General features: G+C 40.9%; 1 protein-coding gene and 2 long non-coding RNA genes across 6 annotated transcripts in view; 1 reads left to right on the top strand and 2 right to left on the bottom strand.

Moving 5' to 3' along the window:
• The window catches only part of UHRF2 (ubiquitin like with PHD and ring finger domains 2), a 79,137-nt gene extending 72,950 nt beyond the window's left edge, over nt 1-6,187 (bottom strand). For 3 of the 4 annotated variants that reach the window (XM_015652321.3, XM_015652323.3, XM_015652324.3), the window contains exon 1: nt 5,601-6,186. In XM_015652321.3, coding sequence (XP_015507807.1) covers nt 5,601-5,753 — 153 coding nt within the window. In that variant the 5' untranslated portion in view covers nt 5,754-6,186. Of the gene's footprint in view, nt 1-5,600 lie in introns of all 4 variants that reach the window. The other variant, XM_015652322.3, reaches the window with a different exon arrangement.
• On the bottom strand, nt 292-5,588 carry LOC107215925. The gene is made up of 3 exons (XR_001525301.1): nt 3,070-5,588; nt 2,024-2,329; nt 292-378 (listed from the first exon to the last, which is right to left on the bottom strand). It is a non-coding gene; the product is annotated as an uncharacterized LOC107215925 (long non-coding RNA).
• A 238-nt stretch (nt 6,188-6,425) lies between the features above and the next one.
• LOC107215926 lies at nt 6,426-14,566 on the top strand. Its single transcript, XR_001525302.1, has 2 exons — nt 6,426-6,664; nt 14,449-14,566. It is a non-coding gene; the product is annotated as an uncharacterized LOC107215926 (long non-coding RNA).
• Nucleotides 14,567-16,327: the final 1,761 nt, after the last annotated feature.

The raw sequence follows: 16,327 nt of genomic DNA, 5'->3' as shown, positions 1-16,327 counted from the left end.
ATGCAACTCTAAATCTCATCAAAGGAACATTTACTCATTAACTTCTAGCTGGAAGTTAGAACAGCAAGGTTTATCTTCTTTTGCCTTTCTAAGGAGCCTTCTAATTAAGTAAATAAAAGTTCATGGTGTCTTCTGGATGCTCTTTGGGATTATCTGATACTGTCATTAAAAATTTTTAAAAAAGCAAGCATGTCAAAATATAAAGCTGCATAGAGATCCTCAGCAGCATGGAAAGAATTATCCATCCCTGTGCTGATTAGATGAGAAGGGTCAAGTACCTCCTGTATGATGGTATGGGCTCCTATAGCAAAGGCAAGTGATGTTCAGCAACAGTGGTGCCAGCGAGAGCAAATGGCTATCTGCAGCTTGTGAGGACACCTGTAATGAAGAACTGGTTATTAACTCAAGCTTCCATAATCAACAACAAAAATCTAAAAACCACACCAAAAAAAACTTCAATAACCAACTACATTTTTACATAATTTTACAGTTAAATCATTTAGGAGCAAAGATTAAAAGCTTTTAAAGAAGAGAATCCTCTCATAACTTCCATCTGTATTATTTATATCAACATTTGATTACATATTAACATGGAAAATCCTCATCATCTAGTTGTCAATGTAGGCCTTGCATGAGGTACATTCTGCATCTAAGGGCTTTATAATATAAAATACATTAATTTTCTAGGAGCTTCCAGATTAATTTTAAAAAGTACATGTACTAAACTATCCTGACTAAATTATGTAAATGTGTGACTCAAGTGTGCAGTGTGATTCTTAGGGATGTCCCGTGCAGGACGAACAGTTGGATTCAAGAATCCCTGTGGGTGCCTTCCAACTTGGCGTATTCTGTGATTCCAGAAGTAAATATATATAAGTTGGCTGCAACTTCTTAGAGGTCACATAATACTCTTGCAGCTTTCTAATAATACTTGAATAATATATGCAAAACAGTATAAACTATTCCATTTTCACCTATGCTTCTTCGCTTTGTCTTCAGTTTGTTTAGGTGGTTTACATAATAAAGATAATCACACCCAAGAACAGCAAATTGCCTTAGTAGCTTTGCAGAAACAATTTAACAAGAAGATGCTTTCAGTAAACTTCTGCAATCATATTATAAAAGCTCACTCACAGGCCTACCAAACCTACTACTAAGGAAGTTTTGAGTATACACCATGAATTCACTGTGTTGGGAATTTTGGCATGCAGTCTGATCCTATCTGACCTGAAGATGCAGATGACTCTCCTCACACTACAGAGCAACTTGCTTCACCAAAGAATGGCCATTACTTCCCTTCTAAGATTTCTTCAAACTGTTTCTCTAAAACAAAAAACTTAACTGCTCCAGCTGAAGATTTCTCACCCCAGATTTCTGCCTGAAGCAGATGGGGTTTGGACAGCTTCAGTTGAAAATGTTTACAATTTTCCAAGCAAAATAAAGCTGGGAAGAGTCTGTGCTAAGAAACTCAATTGTTCTATGAATAGGCTTAGCACTCCCCTTCCTGAGGGAAAGACTTCACAAGTATAGCTTTTCTAGCCTTCGGGAAATTCACCCAAGTTGTAAATATTAAGGACAACTTAAAAATACAGTATACAAGCCTGAAGTCTGGAAGCTTAAACTCATATGAGATTCCACCCACTACTCATGTGCCAGCCCAGGTCACCCAGAAGCTAGAGGCCTCATGTAACAAAGGCATGCCCTACTGCCAGATTTTTAACTGTGTGTCTTACTGAAGCTACTTTACCACACACATGTTTTCATACAAAGCTTAAGCTCGTACACTCCTCTTACCCCTCTATTGTTTGTTAAATTTTACAGAAACAAAACCATAAATACTTGGACATTACAGTGTGGGTCTAACAAACCAGACTTTAAATACTCAACTTGCACAGCTAAGTAACATGATACATACTACCACACTTCTTTGTGCACGAAAACAAAGCTGAATTTCTTCTCATGAAGTAGGCCTGATTTGCAGCAATTTTCACCTCAAATAAATGAACAGCTTCAATATTCTCACCTCCTCCCGCTGACTTCAGTCTCCCATGAAACAGGTTAGGAGTGGTTTCCTCACCAATAAGGTTAATGACCACAGAAGTTGTTTCAGTCACTGACTCCTATATATACTGTCAAAGAAACCTCTGGGCTCCAATGTCTTTTTTCCCCTGCTTTGGTAAGCACTATGGAAAGGATACTGAGATAATGGATTTTTTTAACAGCAATCATATACAAACTTTCACCAAACTCAAATTCCAGCAGGGTGGGATGGGATGAGAGAAGCCAACAAAAGACATTAGTTCTTATCTTCCACAAACAGTAGATATTGCTGAAATACAAGAGTGTGCATGTTTAGTTATATGTAAAATGTACATAGATATTAATACTCTTACAGTCTTACATAGAAGCTTAACTCTCTGATATGTTTTCAAATTTAAACTTCCATGTATTTTTACTGCTCTATTTTTCCAGCATTGTAACTGAAAGAAACTAGAAATCCCACAATGACTGTAACTTGGTTCTACAGAAAATCTGCTCCAGTAGGTCAAAATGCCAAGATATCTCCTTCACTTTTGTGAATAAACTGAAAATTTCTATTCTCAAGAACAGCTTCACATGCTTTCCAATTAGGAGGGAGAATATGCTGCTGGAAATCAAATTGTCATCTTGCTTTTCTGAATTTCTCTAAGAACGAGGTTATTCAGAGTTATCATGTAGCACAGAAAAATATTAGATGTGAAAAGCCTGTAGTGGGATAAGGTTAAAATATGTTGTATTCCAGCATAAGGAAATACTTGTGGCCCTATAGGAAAATCTTTCCAGATAATAATCTACCATTGTCAAGAGGGAAAGCAAGGGACATCACTTCAGGTTTCTAAGTTCAGTAGACTTCCCTGCAGTCTGGCTAACTGCAGAATTAAGAATCAAAAAAACCCCAACAACTTTCTCTGCAAGTTCCACCTCAATCTAGAATATGCCTTGACTTCTGTGGCTAGTAGAGTCATTCAGCTCTACAGAAATGTGGAGCCCCAGAGAGCACAGGATGCACATCTCATAGAATAATACTACCTTGGTCAACCTTCGGTGTCACATGTGAATGGTAGGTCCTCCTGGCAGTGAAAGAAAAGACGCCAGCCCATTCAACAAAGTAGTGCTGGCATTAGTAGTACTCCTGGCATTTACAAGAAAAAAACCCAATATAATACAAAGTACTACACCAACACGACAGTAATAGAAAGTACTTAATGACAACCCTAGATTTCCTCCAGTAGTTCTAGGGTGTTTTAACCCTTAAAAACAGAAATGAGAAGTTCTGACCACTTAAGTGCTTGCATTTGTCTTTGAAGACCACACAACAGCGAACTATAATATAGCACATTAACTGGACACAAATACTCCTAAAAAAACTGCAAAATAATGGCTCCAGCTCAAAATCTTAGCTGAAATTGTTCTCTGCTGCAAGCTAAGAACGTGATGCTGTTGAAATTCAGCCCATAAACAATGACTCACTTAAGTTTCTACATCCTTATAACCTCATATACCTCCCATTTTCAGGAGGACATTAGCCAGGCATCTCACCACTTGCAAGATCCAAGAGTTTCTAGAAGTTTCTGGAGAGACTACAGTAAGTAGTATTTAGTAACGGGATCACAGTTCTACTAGCAGACTGTACAGATTTAATCATACAGAGCGCTAACCAAATAAGAAAAGGATTTTGCCCAGATAGTATTTTTTACAACACACAGAGCAATCTTCAGGGGCTTTAAAAGATTTCACCTCATTTCACTGCTTTCTGTTCATCTCACATCTAACTAAAGTAACCTTTTTTATTCTTAATATTAAAATAAATATTATTTTATTTTATCATAGCCCTAAGAGAATTAAGTTATTTAGTTTCACGTTCTCAATATCCAGTTTTACTTGTGCAAGAGCAACCCTTCTGACCTTTTTTCTTATAAGCACCATGGAAACAGGAAAGCAACCCATAATCAAGAAGGAAACTTCAGAATTAATTATGGTAATTACAAGAAAATTAACATTTACGGGGAGTGAAACTATAAAAAACAATTCCCTAACTCTTCACTGAACATGATCCCAACTGTGTCCTAAACTGGATATACTAAGTACCAAACTCACAAATGCTGCTTATGTAGGCAATTTCAGCTATAATATTTCACTATCCCGTTTTCTCAAGCAAGACATCTGCTAACTAAAACGTTCACACTAATTGGTCTGGCCACTGTCAGACTACACAGAAAAGCACAACTCATTACAGACTCATCTTCCCTGATTCTCAGATAAAGAATTTGGGGTAAAAACCTCGGGTTTGTCCCATATAAACATCTATACCCAAAGAAGTGTGCTAGCACAGAAAAAAGCCAAGCAGGTTACAGAACTTCAAGACTCTTGTTCCTTGATTTGGCCCCTACACAAAAACACATATTTGGACATAATGTTCCTTAGAGATCAGCCCTCACAAGTGCTCACACTCACCGATCTGTAGACCACAAAAATCTAGTCATTTGCTATTGGTTCAAAAATCTAAGCTTAGTATCTAGCCAGCAATGCTTGCCTCCTGGTTAACAGTTAGATTACTATTTTTTAAGTTTCTTCCACATGTTTGTAAAGATACACACTTTATCTCCTTTGAGGCAGAAATCTCACTGCCCTGCATTACTCAGCTTAGGTGAACGCTTTAAGTTCACTCATCTGCTGTAAGAAGATTCATCTTCGCAGTCACTTTTCCTGAAATGTACCACACATTCGGTGCCTTTCCTGTCAGGTAACAGCTATGCTTCACTTTCACTACTCGAGCACTGCGCACACCTCGCAGTTTACGTAACGCGGCTTCAAAGGTTACACCCATCAGCGAAGTTACAGCCTGAGGCGACCTATTCGGAACAAAATCTTTCCATCACCCCGGGGGAGGGGAAGTACCACCTCACAGAAAACTTCGAGCTAGTCACCCGTCATACCCGCTTCCCGTTATAGGCATGAAGCGCCTCACTAGACATATCCCACCCGGGACACGCCGGGACTCACAAGTCCAGGACACCGTGGCACCACAACTTCTGCCCGCGCTAATTAACCCCGCGCCGCCGCCTCTCCCCGCCCCGCCACGTGCGGACCCGGGGCGGCGTTTTCCCTGGAAACCGCTCGCGGTGGGCCCGCTTCCCGCCCTGCCCGGCCGGGCTGCGGCGGGACGGAGGAGAGCGCGGGAGCTTCCTCCTTCCCCCCGCATCCCTCCCGCTACCCTGTCACTTCGGCAGGATGAAGGCGGGAGCCGAGGGAGGAGCCTCTTACCGCTCAGGTGGGAAAACAAATACACAAAGGGGTCTCACCAAGATCCGCAGAAGGGTGAAAGGTTTGACTCCCTGGGGTTTTTACTTCATCGGGGAAAACAGGGGTCCCGGAGCATTCTGTCAGGGGGGGCTCCCCGTTGCCCTCCCTTCCCCCCCAGACCCAGGAGTAAACAAAGCGGGAGCTCATAGAACGGTACAAGGGTGGAGACGGGGACCCCGAAAACGCACAAAGAACCGGGCCCGTGGTTTAGGGGAGACCCCCGAGGGTCCGCCTGAATAGGGGAGTTCCCGCCTCACCTGCTTGCCCCGGTAGAAGAGCCGCTGGCGGTCGGGGCTCACGCGAAAGGTCTCCTCGATCTTCTCCCGCAGGCACTCGATCTTGGTGAGGCGGCTCAGGTCGTCGATGGTCTGGGTCTCCGTGCCGTCGATGGTGCGGACCTGGATCCACATGGCGCGCACCCTCTCGCCTGCTCGGCCGGCTGCGGGCAAAGGAGGGGAGACCTAGGCAGGGGGTGGGAACGGGATCCGCTCCGCGGGTGAGCGCCCGCGGCGTGGGAGGTGCAGGGGAGGGGTCCGGAGGCTGCCCTGCTCTTTGTTCGGCCCGACGGGGCAGGAATTTCAAACCCCTCGGAGCTGGCGCGACCCTCCCGCCCGCAATCTGGGCCGCCCGTCCCGCTCGGCGGGGTGCGGGAGAGGGAAGGGGAGCCGAGCAGATCCCACGGCACTCCCCGATCCCGCCGAGGCAGCGCGGATCGCGGCGAGTCCCGGCGGGCCGGCGGCGGGCAGGGCTACGGGGATGCGCCGGGAGCCATCGCCCGGCCCGGGCACTGTTTACCGGGGGGCGCCGCCGCGCTCACATGGAGGTCACGGCGCCAACGCCGATCTCGCGAGAGCGCCCGGCCGCGGCCGTGCAGACAACACGGCGGGGGGGGGGGGGGGGGGGGGGGGGGGGGGGGGGGGGGGGGGGGGGGGGGCGGGCACGCGGCACCACCACGCCCCCTCCCGCCGCGCGCTCCGGCCGCCCGGCGGCCCCGCCTGCTTCGCCCCGCGCGCTATGCCCGGCCTGCGCGAGGCCTGAGGGGGGAGGGGTTGGCGCGCGCCGGGGCAGCGGCCGTTGGCGTCTCCACGGGGCACGCGCGGTACTGAGGGCTCTGAGGGCTCTGAGGGCTCTGAGGGCCCTGTGCCCGGGGCTGGCGGGCCGGGCAGCGCCCCATCATGCATGGGCAACCGGGACCAGCGCTTCCTAGGACCTTGACACAGCTGCATGTAACCCTACCCCAAAGATACAGATTAATCTTAGCGGTGGATGGAAATACGGGCCGAGACTAGAGAAGGCAAGCTTCGTCTACACCGAGAATCTGGTGTGCATTTGGCTCTCTGTATTTTTCTGCATTTGGCAATTCTGCAAATGACCACCAGGCAAATCTGGATTTATAGCTGTTGCAGGGGAGCCCTCTTGGGTGGCTGGGCCCCACACATTCCTTTGGTTACTCTGTCACAGGAAGGTGGAGAACTAAGAAGGTTAAAAATGAGAAAATGGGCATCTTAGTAACAACCGTTTAATAGTTAAAACCAAAATCTATGCACACAAAGCAAAATGAGTCAGTACTTAAAGTTGACAGGCACTTGTGCATTTATCCATTTCTTCAAAACCAGAGCTTTGTCATATTTAGGTTGCTTAAGAAAACAAGCACCTTAACTCCTAATACCCTGCGCTTTCTCCTTATCCCAGCTCTCATTACTGATCATGACACCAAGTGGTCATGCATGTCACCTGCCTTCCCCACTGCGTCCCTTTCTAGCTCACTGACCTCCATTTTATGATTCTACAATCTTTTGCCCTTTTTGATGTAAAGGTAGGATGTATTTTAAATTTGTTGCTCATGTTCAGTGTGTGAGGGACTTCAGCTGGAGTCTAAACTTTGAAGCTTAAGCTTTAGAGGTGTGGTTTTCATGCAATAATGAACCAAGTTAATCTAAAGGACATCCGTTTAGCTGATTTTGCTAACTCAGATGAAATTTATGATTACTGCCTGACAGTTTCCCACTTTTCTGAGTCTTTATGGTATTTGTTGTATTCAATTATTCCCTAAATCATTCATCATTCATGATTCTCCCCTTTGAGACTTAAATTTTTCTGTCTGAATATGAGACCATTTGAGCCTCATTTGTTTAAACAAAAAACATCTCTTGTTTTCTCTCAAATTCCTAGGGATTTTCCCATGCCAGAAGTCCCACTGTATCTTTTCTCTTGTAATTACAGTAGCATCCCTCTTACTCTTCTTCATTTTAATGAAATTTGATAATCATTTTGCATTTATACTAGTCATCATCATTATTGGGTATGTTCTAGAATGTACATTTTCATATGCTTCCATATGTATATGCATACACTTAGAACACAATAAACTGTAAATACCACTAGTAAAATGACAAATAATTAACATGATAGTTTCATCTATCCTTTATTTGGAATGCTTTTTGACCTTCTGGAAAGTATCTCTGAGAAGGAGCTGGGAAATTCTGCTAAGCAATTTTTTACCAAAAATTGCTAAAAATAAAAACTACTGAACATCGTTGTAGCATTAAGAAACAGGCATTCTTTATTCAGCCAGATGCACAAAGGGTTGTGTCCTCTGAAATATTATGCAAGATGAGTACTGAAAAAGCTCCATAATATTTTGCATAACATTTATTGATTTTGAATAAACATGCATATGATAATCATTTCCCTAAAATCATTAATATGTGTTCTCTCTCCTTTACACTTGTGTTCTTCTGTCCTGGTGGTCCCTGGTGGTCACTGACCCCAAAGTCATACCTGACCATCCAGTGAAAAAAATTAGGCACAACCGGGCTTGTAGTTTTCCAGTTCTTCCTCCTACAGAGTAAGTATTGTGTGGTTCCATAGGCCGGTGGTTTTTGAAGAATAAGCATTGTATAAATGATTGTTCATCAGGCAACTTTCCCACTCTTTCAGGCTTGTGAAGTTTGTCTTTCTTTTGAGCCTTCATAAGCCTCACCTTGCTTTTTTACTAACATCATGGAAGTTCCTTGTGTTGCATGAGAAATCATGTTTTTTCAGCAGCTTAAAGCAGGTGCCATTATTACAATTATTAATATGATCACAGTTATACTTTGCAAAAGCAAGGCCCACCAAGAAGTCAGAACCTGGGCCACAGACATTGTTATGAACAGAAAAAATGAGGCCAGAACTTTTGAAAGAAAAAACTCAGGCCTGTTTATTAAATAAATCAGGACAACTGATGAGATCAGGGTAAGCCTGGAGCATATGCAGCAAGTCAGAGATACAAGTAGCAGACTGTGTACCACACAGGGTGTCTCCTTGGACACTGGTTCTCAGAAAGACCCAGGTGCTGGGCATACCAGAGATTTTTAAAGTCTCTTGAAGTGGCTGGTGTGCTTTTGATCCTTTCATTGATTGGTCTTTTTTTCCAGTCGCTTGTTGGTCCATTTTGTGGTGCATTCCTGACCAATCATTCTGGAATGCCTTGATTTCCCTGGCTGGCTCATTCTCCTGTTACAGTCTAGAATGCTGTCATCACCCCATGAGGTAACATTCTGGAAAGTTCCCTCAATTAAACTCACAGAGTTCTCACCACCCCCCTCTAGTGGGAACACACCCATACTACAGTACATTTAACTTCATAACTTATTATTTCATAACTTATTACATAAATTAGGCATAACAATTAATTACATTATTTAATAATTCACAACAAAATTACATTATTAACAATTCATAACCCCACCTATGAAACCAACTTTATTTATAACAATATGAGCTGCTCATGTACCTCAGGATTCTTCCTGATGCAAGCAAATATTTGAGTGCAATTCCACTTTTCCTTCCTATTTCTCTATTTCCCTAAGTGTTTCCTGATGTTTTAGTTCCATTATCTTATACTTTAATTCTGAAGGTACAATTACCTGCCCACATGAGGTTAACAATCAATTGCTGGGATTTTCCATAACTGTTAATGATAGGGCTAACTGCCCATCCTGATTACTATAACTCAGTTTTTGTTCTAGGACTTTCAACTTTTTGCTTGGTATTTTTCAGCTATCTCTTTGGCTGTTTTGTCAGCTAGTTGATTCCCTGTATTAACTGGGGAGTTTCCAAACTGCTTGATGGGCTTCAGGAGTGCATTGCAACATTCTTTTTGCTTTATTACACTATGTAGTAGTGTATTAATTTATTTTTTATAGTAGTGTACTAATTTATTTTTTATAGTTTGTTGGAGAACCTTATGCCTGAAACAATCTTCTTTCCTTTCATATGCTCTGTGGGCATGTATTATTCCAAAAGCATATTTTAAATCAGTCCATATGTTTACCCTTAGCCAGCGCTAAGTGTAAAGCCATTAAATCTGCTTTTTGTGCTGATATGTATTTATGTAAAGCCTGGACTTGTATTACCTGGGTCAAGGTTACCACTGCATACCGAGCTGCCTATCTTCCATTTAATACCATGCTGCTCCCACCAGCGTATAGCTCCAGTTCTGGGTCCTAGATAGGGTCACTAATGAGATCCAGTCATAGGATCAACACTGTCCTGCTCCACTAAGGCAATTTGGTATTTTAGCATCCTGCAAAGAAAGCTTATAGATCTTGTACAGTTCTTGGCTCCAGAGTCTGACAAATGGCTTCCTTTTAGCTGCTTCCCAAGGTTTTTAGATGCTTTTGCCTTGCAACTTAACAAAACCAAGTTGTATTACTTCTTTGGGTTTTTTTTTTCCTGTTTGTGCCATTTTCTTTGATATCCTGTATCCAGATTGTGTAAGAAATTTAACAGACTTATAGTAGCACCCAGGCACTTCCTTCAGTCTTGGTTGCTGGCAGAGTATAATTTATACATTGTAGTAAAATTCTGCTCAGATTTTCTTTTTCCAGCTTTCCACTTTCTTTTACCAGCTGATTGCCAGCCATAGTGGGGCTGTTTTGAAGTCCTGAGATACCTGAGACCATGTTAGCTGAACCTTCCACCCAGGGTTTAGAGTCTCCCACTCAAAATCAGACAACTCTCCAGCTTTGATCAGTAGCCCATACCAATGAGGTTTCAGCATTCTCTACCTCCTCTGGTGTTTCTTCTACCTCATTGGATTCCTGTAACATAAAAATCTTTGTCTCAATGGCTTTTCATTCAGGTATTTGAGTTTGTATTTCCCCATTCAGGAAAGTTATTTGATTATTCAATTTTCTCAAAAAATCTCACCTCAACAAGGGAATTGGGCATTCAGGCTTACACAAAAATGGATGTGTCCCCCACTGTTTTCTTAATTTAAATGGTAACAGTTGTAGAAAAAAAGGCCTGTTCTCTTTCCTCTGTCTCATACTCACTTACTGGTTCCAAGCTAAGTTTTCCTCTGCATTTATTCAGTACTGAATGAGGTGCTCCTATATCAATTTTTTAAAATTACCTGTTGATTCCCCAGGAATGATGTAACCAGGGCCTCAGCTGAGGATGATTCCTCTGGTGTCCTTCAGGAGAATTCTTAATTTATGGTCATAAGCTTGATGATTTGAAAAGCTAGGCTGAGGTTTCCTGGCTGATTTCCCCTGGCCTGGAAGCACTCCCTTTTCCAATATTACCTTTCTTTACAAACTGCCAAAGTATACTTCAACCACCAGTTACTGCAATACTCAACCAATTGCTTCCAAGTGAGCAAGAATTTTGAGCCGATGTCTTGTGAAAAATAAACATTGTATTAACCCACTAGGTGCAAATTATTTTTCACCTGTCAACAAGAAACTGTTCATGAGCCAACAGTGGGGCCTTGTGGCCAAGAAGGCCAATGTTTTTCTGGGATGCATTAGAAAGAGCATTGCCAGCAGCTTGAGGGAGGTGATCCTGCTCCTCTGCTAAGCCTTGACAAAGCTGCATCTGGAGTGCTGTGTCCAGTTCTGAGCTCCACAGTACAGGAAAGACATGGGGCTCCTGGAGCAAGTTCACTGGAGGATGACTAAGATGAATAAGAGACTGAAACAACTTTTTTATGATGAAAAGTTGAAAGAGCTCTGTACATTTAGCTTGGAAAAGGGACAACAGAGAGGAGACGTCATCAATGTCTGTAAGTATCTTGAAGGGGAGGTGCCAAGAACATGGAGCTAGGCTCTTAGTGCTGCCAAGGAATAGGACATAATGTGCAGGAAATGGTGCACAGAAAGTTCCATCTGAATATGAGGAAGATCTTCTATACTGTGTAATTGACCACTCACTAGAAAAGCCTGCCAAGAGAAGTTTTGGAGTCTCCCTCACTGGCAATATTCAAGAACCATCTGGACACACTCCTTTGCCATGTGCTCTAGGATAGTCTACTTAAGCAGGGAGGTTGGATCAGATGTCTCACTGTGGTCCCTTCCAACCTGACCCATTCTCTGATTCAGTAAAGGGCTCAAAACCTTAACATGCTTCCAGTTTGATCGGTCTGCTTCTGGTTTGAGCTCTACTTTTAAGTGCAGTCCTAATGTTTGCTTTAGGTGTTTTTTTTGCATCTCAAACAAGAGGGATTCAATTTTTTATAACATAATTACATAATTACATACAATTATATATTGCCTCCTGGATGTCATAGGTTTTTCTGAGGTCTGAGTAATTTGTAAACAGGTTCCAGCCTTCCCTGACTTTTCTTGTGGATGGTATAGCTATACAGAATTTTAAAAAATATAAGTTATTTGAGCATTTAACTTGCATTAATAAATCTCATCCTAACAAGTGAAGAGGATATTCTGGCACGTATAGAAACTAATTAATCAGTTTAATTTTTCCAATTTTACACTTTATGAATTGTAGGAATGGCCACAAAGCTCTTCTTTCCATTGTTGAAGCAACTGGTATTTTAACTTTGCTTAGCAGTACTGGAACTAGGGTGTCTGCTGGAAATGCCTTGATATTTTCCCCTGGTCATCTTTACTCTTTGTCAAGAAATTCTCCAATATCACAACAATTACATCTTCTAATTAACACTTCCTGCCTATAAATAATGCAAGGATTTAGGGCAAAGGCAGGGCAGAAACTTCTTCCAGACCACTGCCTAATTGCTCTTACTTTGCCTTTTCTAATACCATTCTCCTTTCTTCTACAGTAAAAAGGCATTCAATATAGCTTACATATCCCCTCCATTAGAGTTGTAAGTCAGCACCATAATTTCCAAAAACTTTCTTCAAGATTCTCTTGGTAGGAATCAAAGATCATTTGCAGTTCAACAAATCTGAAGAATTAAAAGAGACACATCTAAAAGACTGGCATACCCTCTGCTTCCATTGCTTGATTGAAAGGTGACTGTTTTACTGGCTGGGAGTGAGTCTGATCCGAGTCAGTCCCACAATATAGGACTAAAATCCTCACCACCTCTCATATGCTTTTTATTTTGATATATACCCTCTTTATCCATCCCTGCCCAATGTTATATGGGGTGGAAAGAAGAAAACTAATGCACACATGTGTTTCAGTTCCTCCCTTCCACTTCATACTTGCTTGTTTTCCTATGCAATAGGTGGCATCAACATATCCCATTTCACACTTTTCAGAATATAATCCAGAGGGCTACAGGAGGAAAAAAAGAGCAAATTATTTAGAAAGCAATAATGCTCACTTGGGTAATGGTGGTGCTGATGAGAAAATTAGGTAATGCTAAAGGACAAACTGAGTGAATAGCACAGTCTGTATGAGGGGTGGGGATGACAGCCCAGAAATTATTATAATTACTACAGCAAGGAACAGGAGTCAAGAAAAAGAAAGTAAAACATGGGTGAAGTGAACAAAATGCAAAGATATACATGGAGGCAAACTCAAGAGATCAGTGACAAAAAATATAGAGTTGCATGGAAAGGAAAAATTTTACACAGTATTTTGTGAGATGAGACAAATCTACTTTTCTTAGAAAAAAACTATAGAACAAGAGTAAGAAATAAAATTAAGCTTAAATAAATAGAGAATGACACAATGATAAGCATGATTTTGTTTTAAATTTGAATTTTTTTATGATGGGGTGTTCAAAAGAAAACCATGATGCAATGTTTTTGGTTTTTGAGATAAAATAGTTGACAGTTTAAAATTATGGAATGAAAAGTGTGAACTGTTAGAATGGGACCTTTGCAAATGTAGGAATTTTCACAGTCTTCTATGGGTAGGTTGCTTCAGAATGAAAATAAAGATAATTGGTCACTTGAGATTATGTTTGTACTGGTATTTGAAATGCTGCCTGAATTCTTAAAAACACTGTAGATTGTTTTGCAAATTTAATTTTTGCCAGTAGGAGACCTCTGTAATGACCTTAATGTGGATAAAGTAATGGTGATAGCAGAAGAAGCAAGCAATTAACATGACCAAGAGACAAATGTGCAGGACATATAAGGAGGAGGTGGAAGAATGGAAGCATCATACCAAGCAAAGAAAATAGAAAGAGAGAAATATAAGCCACAGTTTTAAGAAGGAGCTGTGAGCTAAGAAGGAAAATAAAGGAAATTTTTTTTTAAGGGCTTATTTTTCTCGACAGTCTTGTAATGACTTGAAGGCAATGTAATAACCTGTGTGGATGCTTCACTATTATCAGATATGTCGGTATGTCTTCTGGGAAAAAGGGAAAAGAAGACTGAAATGGAAATTGTCCTTCTTCTGAGCTTAGCAGATATGTGTCACTTAACTTCCATGAAGTCAATGTGACTATTTCAGCATGGAAGGCAGAGAGAAAAAAGCAGGATGGGTGACTTCATTAACCAGATTTAAACTTGATGAAAAGAACAACAGCAAATGAAGTATAATTGTTACAGATAATGCAGAGTGCATAAGCATGTTACCCTATATGTAGAGTTAACTGTGCTTTCCATCGTGTCGGGTGAGTTATGAAAGACAGAAAAGTTGTGACAATAAAAGTTCATAAATTAAATATTTCTATTTGATTATAATGGGAACAGAACGGCTAACAACTCTGCCTCATTAAAAATTATATCTATAGCAATGTTTCTTCTGCCAGAAGGGTTGAGGCGTAAGTTGTTAGAACAAGTGTGGGCTCTGTGACAGCTGGAATGAGAATTTTACACTAAGCAGCCTAAGAGTTAAAGGTAACAGAGCAGTGGGTATTTTACTTTGTTTATAACTAAGAAAATTTCTTTGTATTTACAGTCAGAAGAGTCCCTGTGCTGAGGACCATACAACCTGAAGCATACACTGCCAGTTTGCATTGTACATGTTGATGGAGTGGTACTTGAAGCTCAGGGAAATAAAATCAGCCTTAAATTTATTTTCTACAATCTGTTTTTAATATTTGAGTACCATTTTTTCTGTGAAAAAGGTAGAAAGAAGTAAGGAGACTGCAGCATTCTAATAAGTCCCTTCCAGAACTGATCCAGAAGTTCACATTGTTTCTTCACATATCTCTGCTGTTTGATGATGGCTAGTATCAATGCTAAATGATTCTCAAATTTCATTAATATGAAGAACAGTAAGATGGGTGCTACCATAATTACAAGAGAAAAGATACGGTGGGACTTGCTGGTTTGGGAAAACCACTTGGAATCTGAGAGAAAACAAGGAGATATTTTTTGTTAAAACAAATGAGCCTCAAATGTTCTCATATTTAGCAAATGAAGTTGTAGCCAGGTGGAGATCACTTTCTTCTCCCAGGTAATAGGTGACAGGATAAAAGAAAATAGCCTCAGCTCACACCAGGGGAGGTTTAGATTTGATATTAGGGAATTTAAGGATGTGACAATTAGGGACATGGTTTAGTGGTGACCAAGGCAGTGCTAGTTAACAGTTGGACTCAATAATTTTAGAGGTCTTTTCCAGCCTAAATAATTCTGTAACCTTATCTCATCAACTGAAGTAATTTCAAGTTCCAGTTCTTCTCCAAACTCAATATGATGGCATCATGTTTAATGTTAAACACAAAAATTTCTTTTGGAACCAGCTATGACTGTAAGTCAACAGTGTCTCATCAGCAACAGTATTAACCCTAATTCTTAGAACAGCTCCCAGTAAAACAGCACTAAAACCAGCTCATAATTTCTAAAACTTGTTCCCAGATTATTATAACTATAATCCTAGTACATGAAAATCTGCAAATGCAAAGACTAGAAACAGCACTTCAGGACCCTAGGTTCAGGTCTAAACCTAGCTGCAATGACGTGTCTCCATAATTTATTAGTATGGTTACAGCAGTCTATTTCTAGGTCTTTCACTAGCTCTATTAATTCTCTAATTCTCCCTGAAACGCTAGCCCAGCAGAGCCATCTTCCAGCCTGATCTAGCCTTTCACCCATAGCAGATCCAGCCTTAACTGTAGAATATCATCCTTTGCTATCCTTCCAAACTGAAATGCTAAACTCATTTTATTGTCTAATTAAAGACAATTGCTTCTTTTGTGAATGTTAACCTAGGAGTAAATGTTCTGGGTTTGCAATTGTGTTAGTATATATGCTGACCTCTGAAAATTATTAAAAACCCCTCTACCTGCTTGACCCCATTAAAAACCGGGAATAAAGTCGATACTTCTCAAACAAGGTTTTTAATAATTGCTTAAAAATATGAAAGAGACAAATAGGAAAATTATTCCCAGTAATTATATCTTAATTACAAAAATATTTACTTATGAAGGCTGAAGCATTTAGTCATCAATTAAGGAACACATGCATGCCAAATTTTACAGGGTTTTATTTGCATAATATATGAAATTTGATCAGCTGAAAATGTATTAGTTTTTAAGGGTGTATCTTTTCTTATATAGTGATCTGATTATTAATTAAATGTCAGAGTATAAGACAATAAACAATAATTAAAATCAAGATGATTCATATGAAAAATGACTAGGTGTTGCAAATATGTAAGTAAATACTGTCAGTTCAAATTATAGGTATATAATATGAAACTATAGGTATTCTTATATGTTTTTGCAGATTCAGAGAACCATAGAATGGTTTTGTTGGAAGGAACATTTGAAGGTCATTCTAATCCAGCTCCTCCCTTTGTAATGGGCAGGGACACCTGCCACTAGACCAGGTTG

The sequence above is a fragment of the Parus major genome, chromosome Z (assembly GCF_001522545.3).
Source record: "Parus major isolate Abel chromosome Z, Parus_major1.1, whole genome shotgun sequence".
Taxonomy (NCBI): domain Eukaryota; kingdom Metazoa; phylum Chordata; class Aves; order Passeriformes; family Paridae; genus Parus; species Parus major.
Note: the sequence above shows the minus strand (reverse complement) of the source record. Positions and strands in the feature narration are given on the sequence as shown.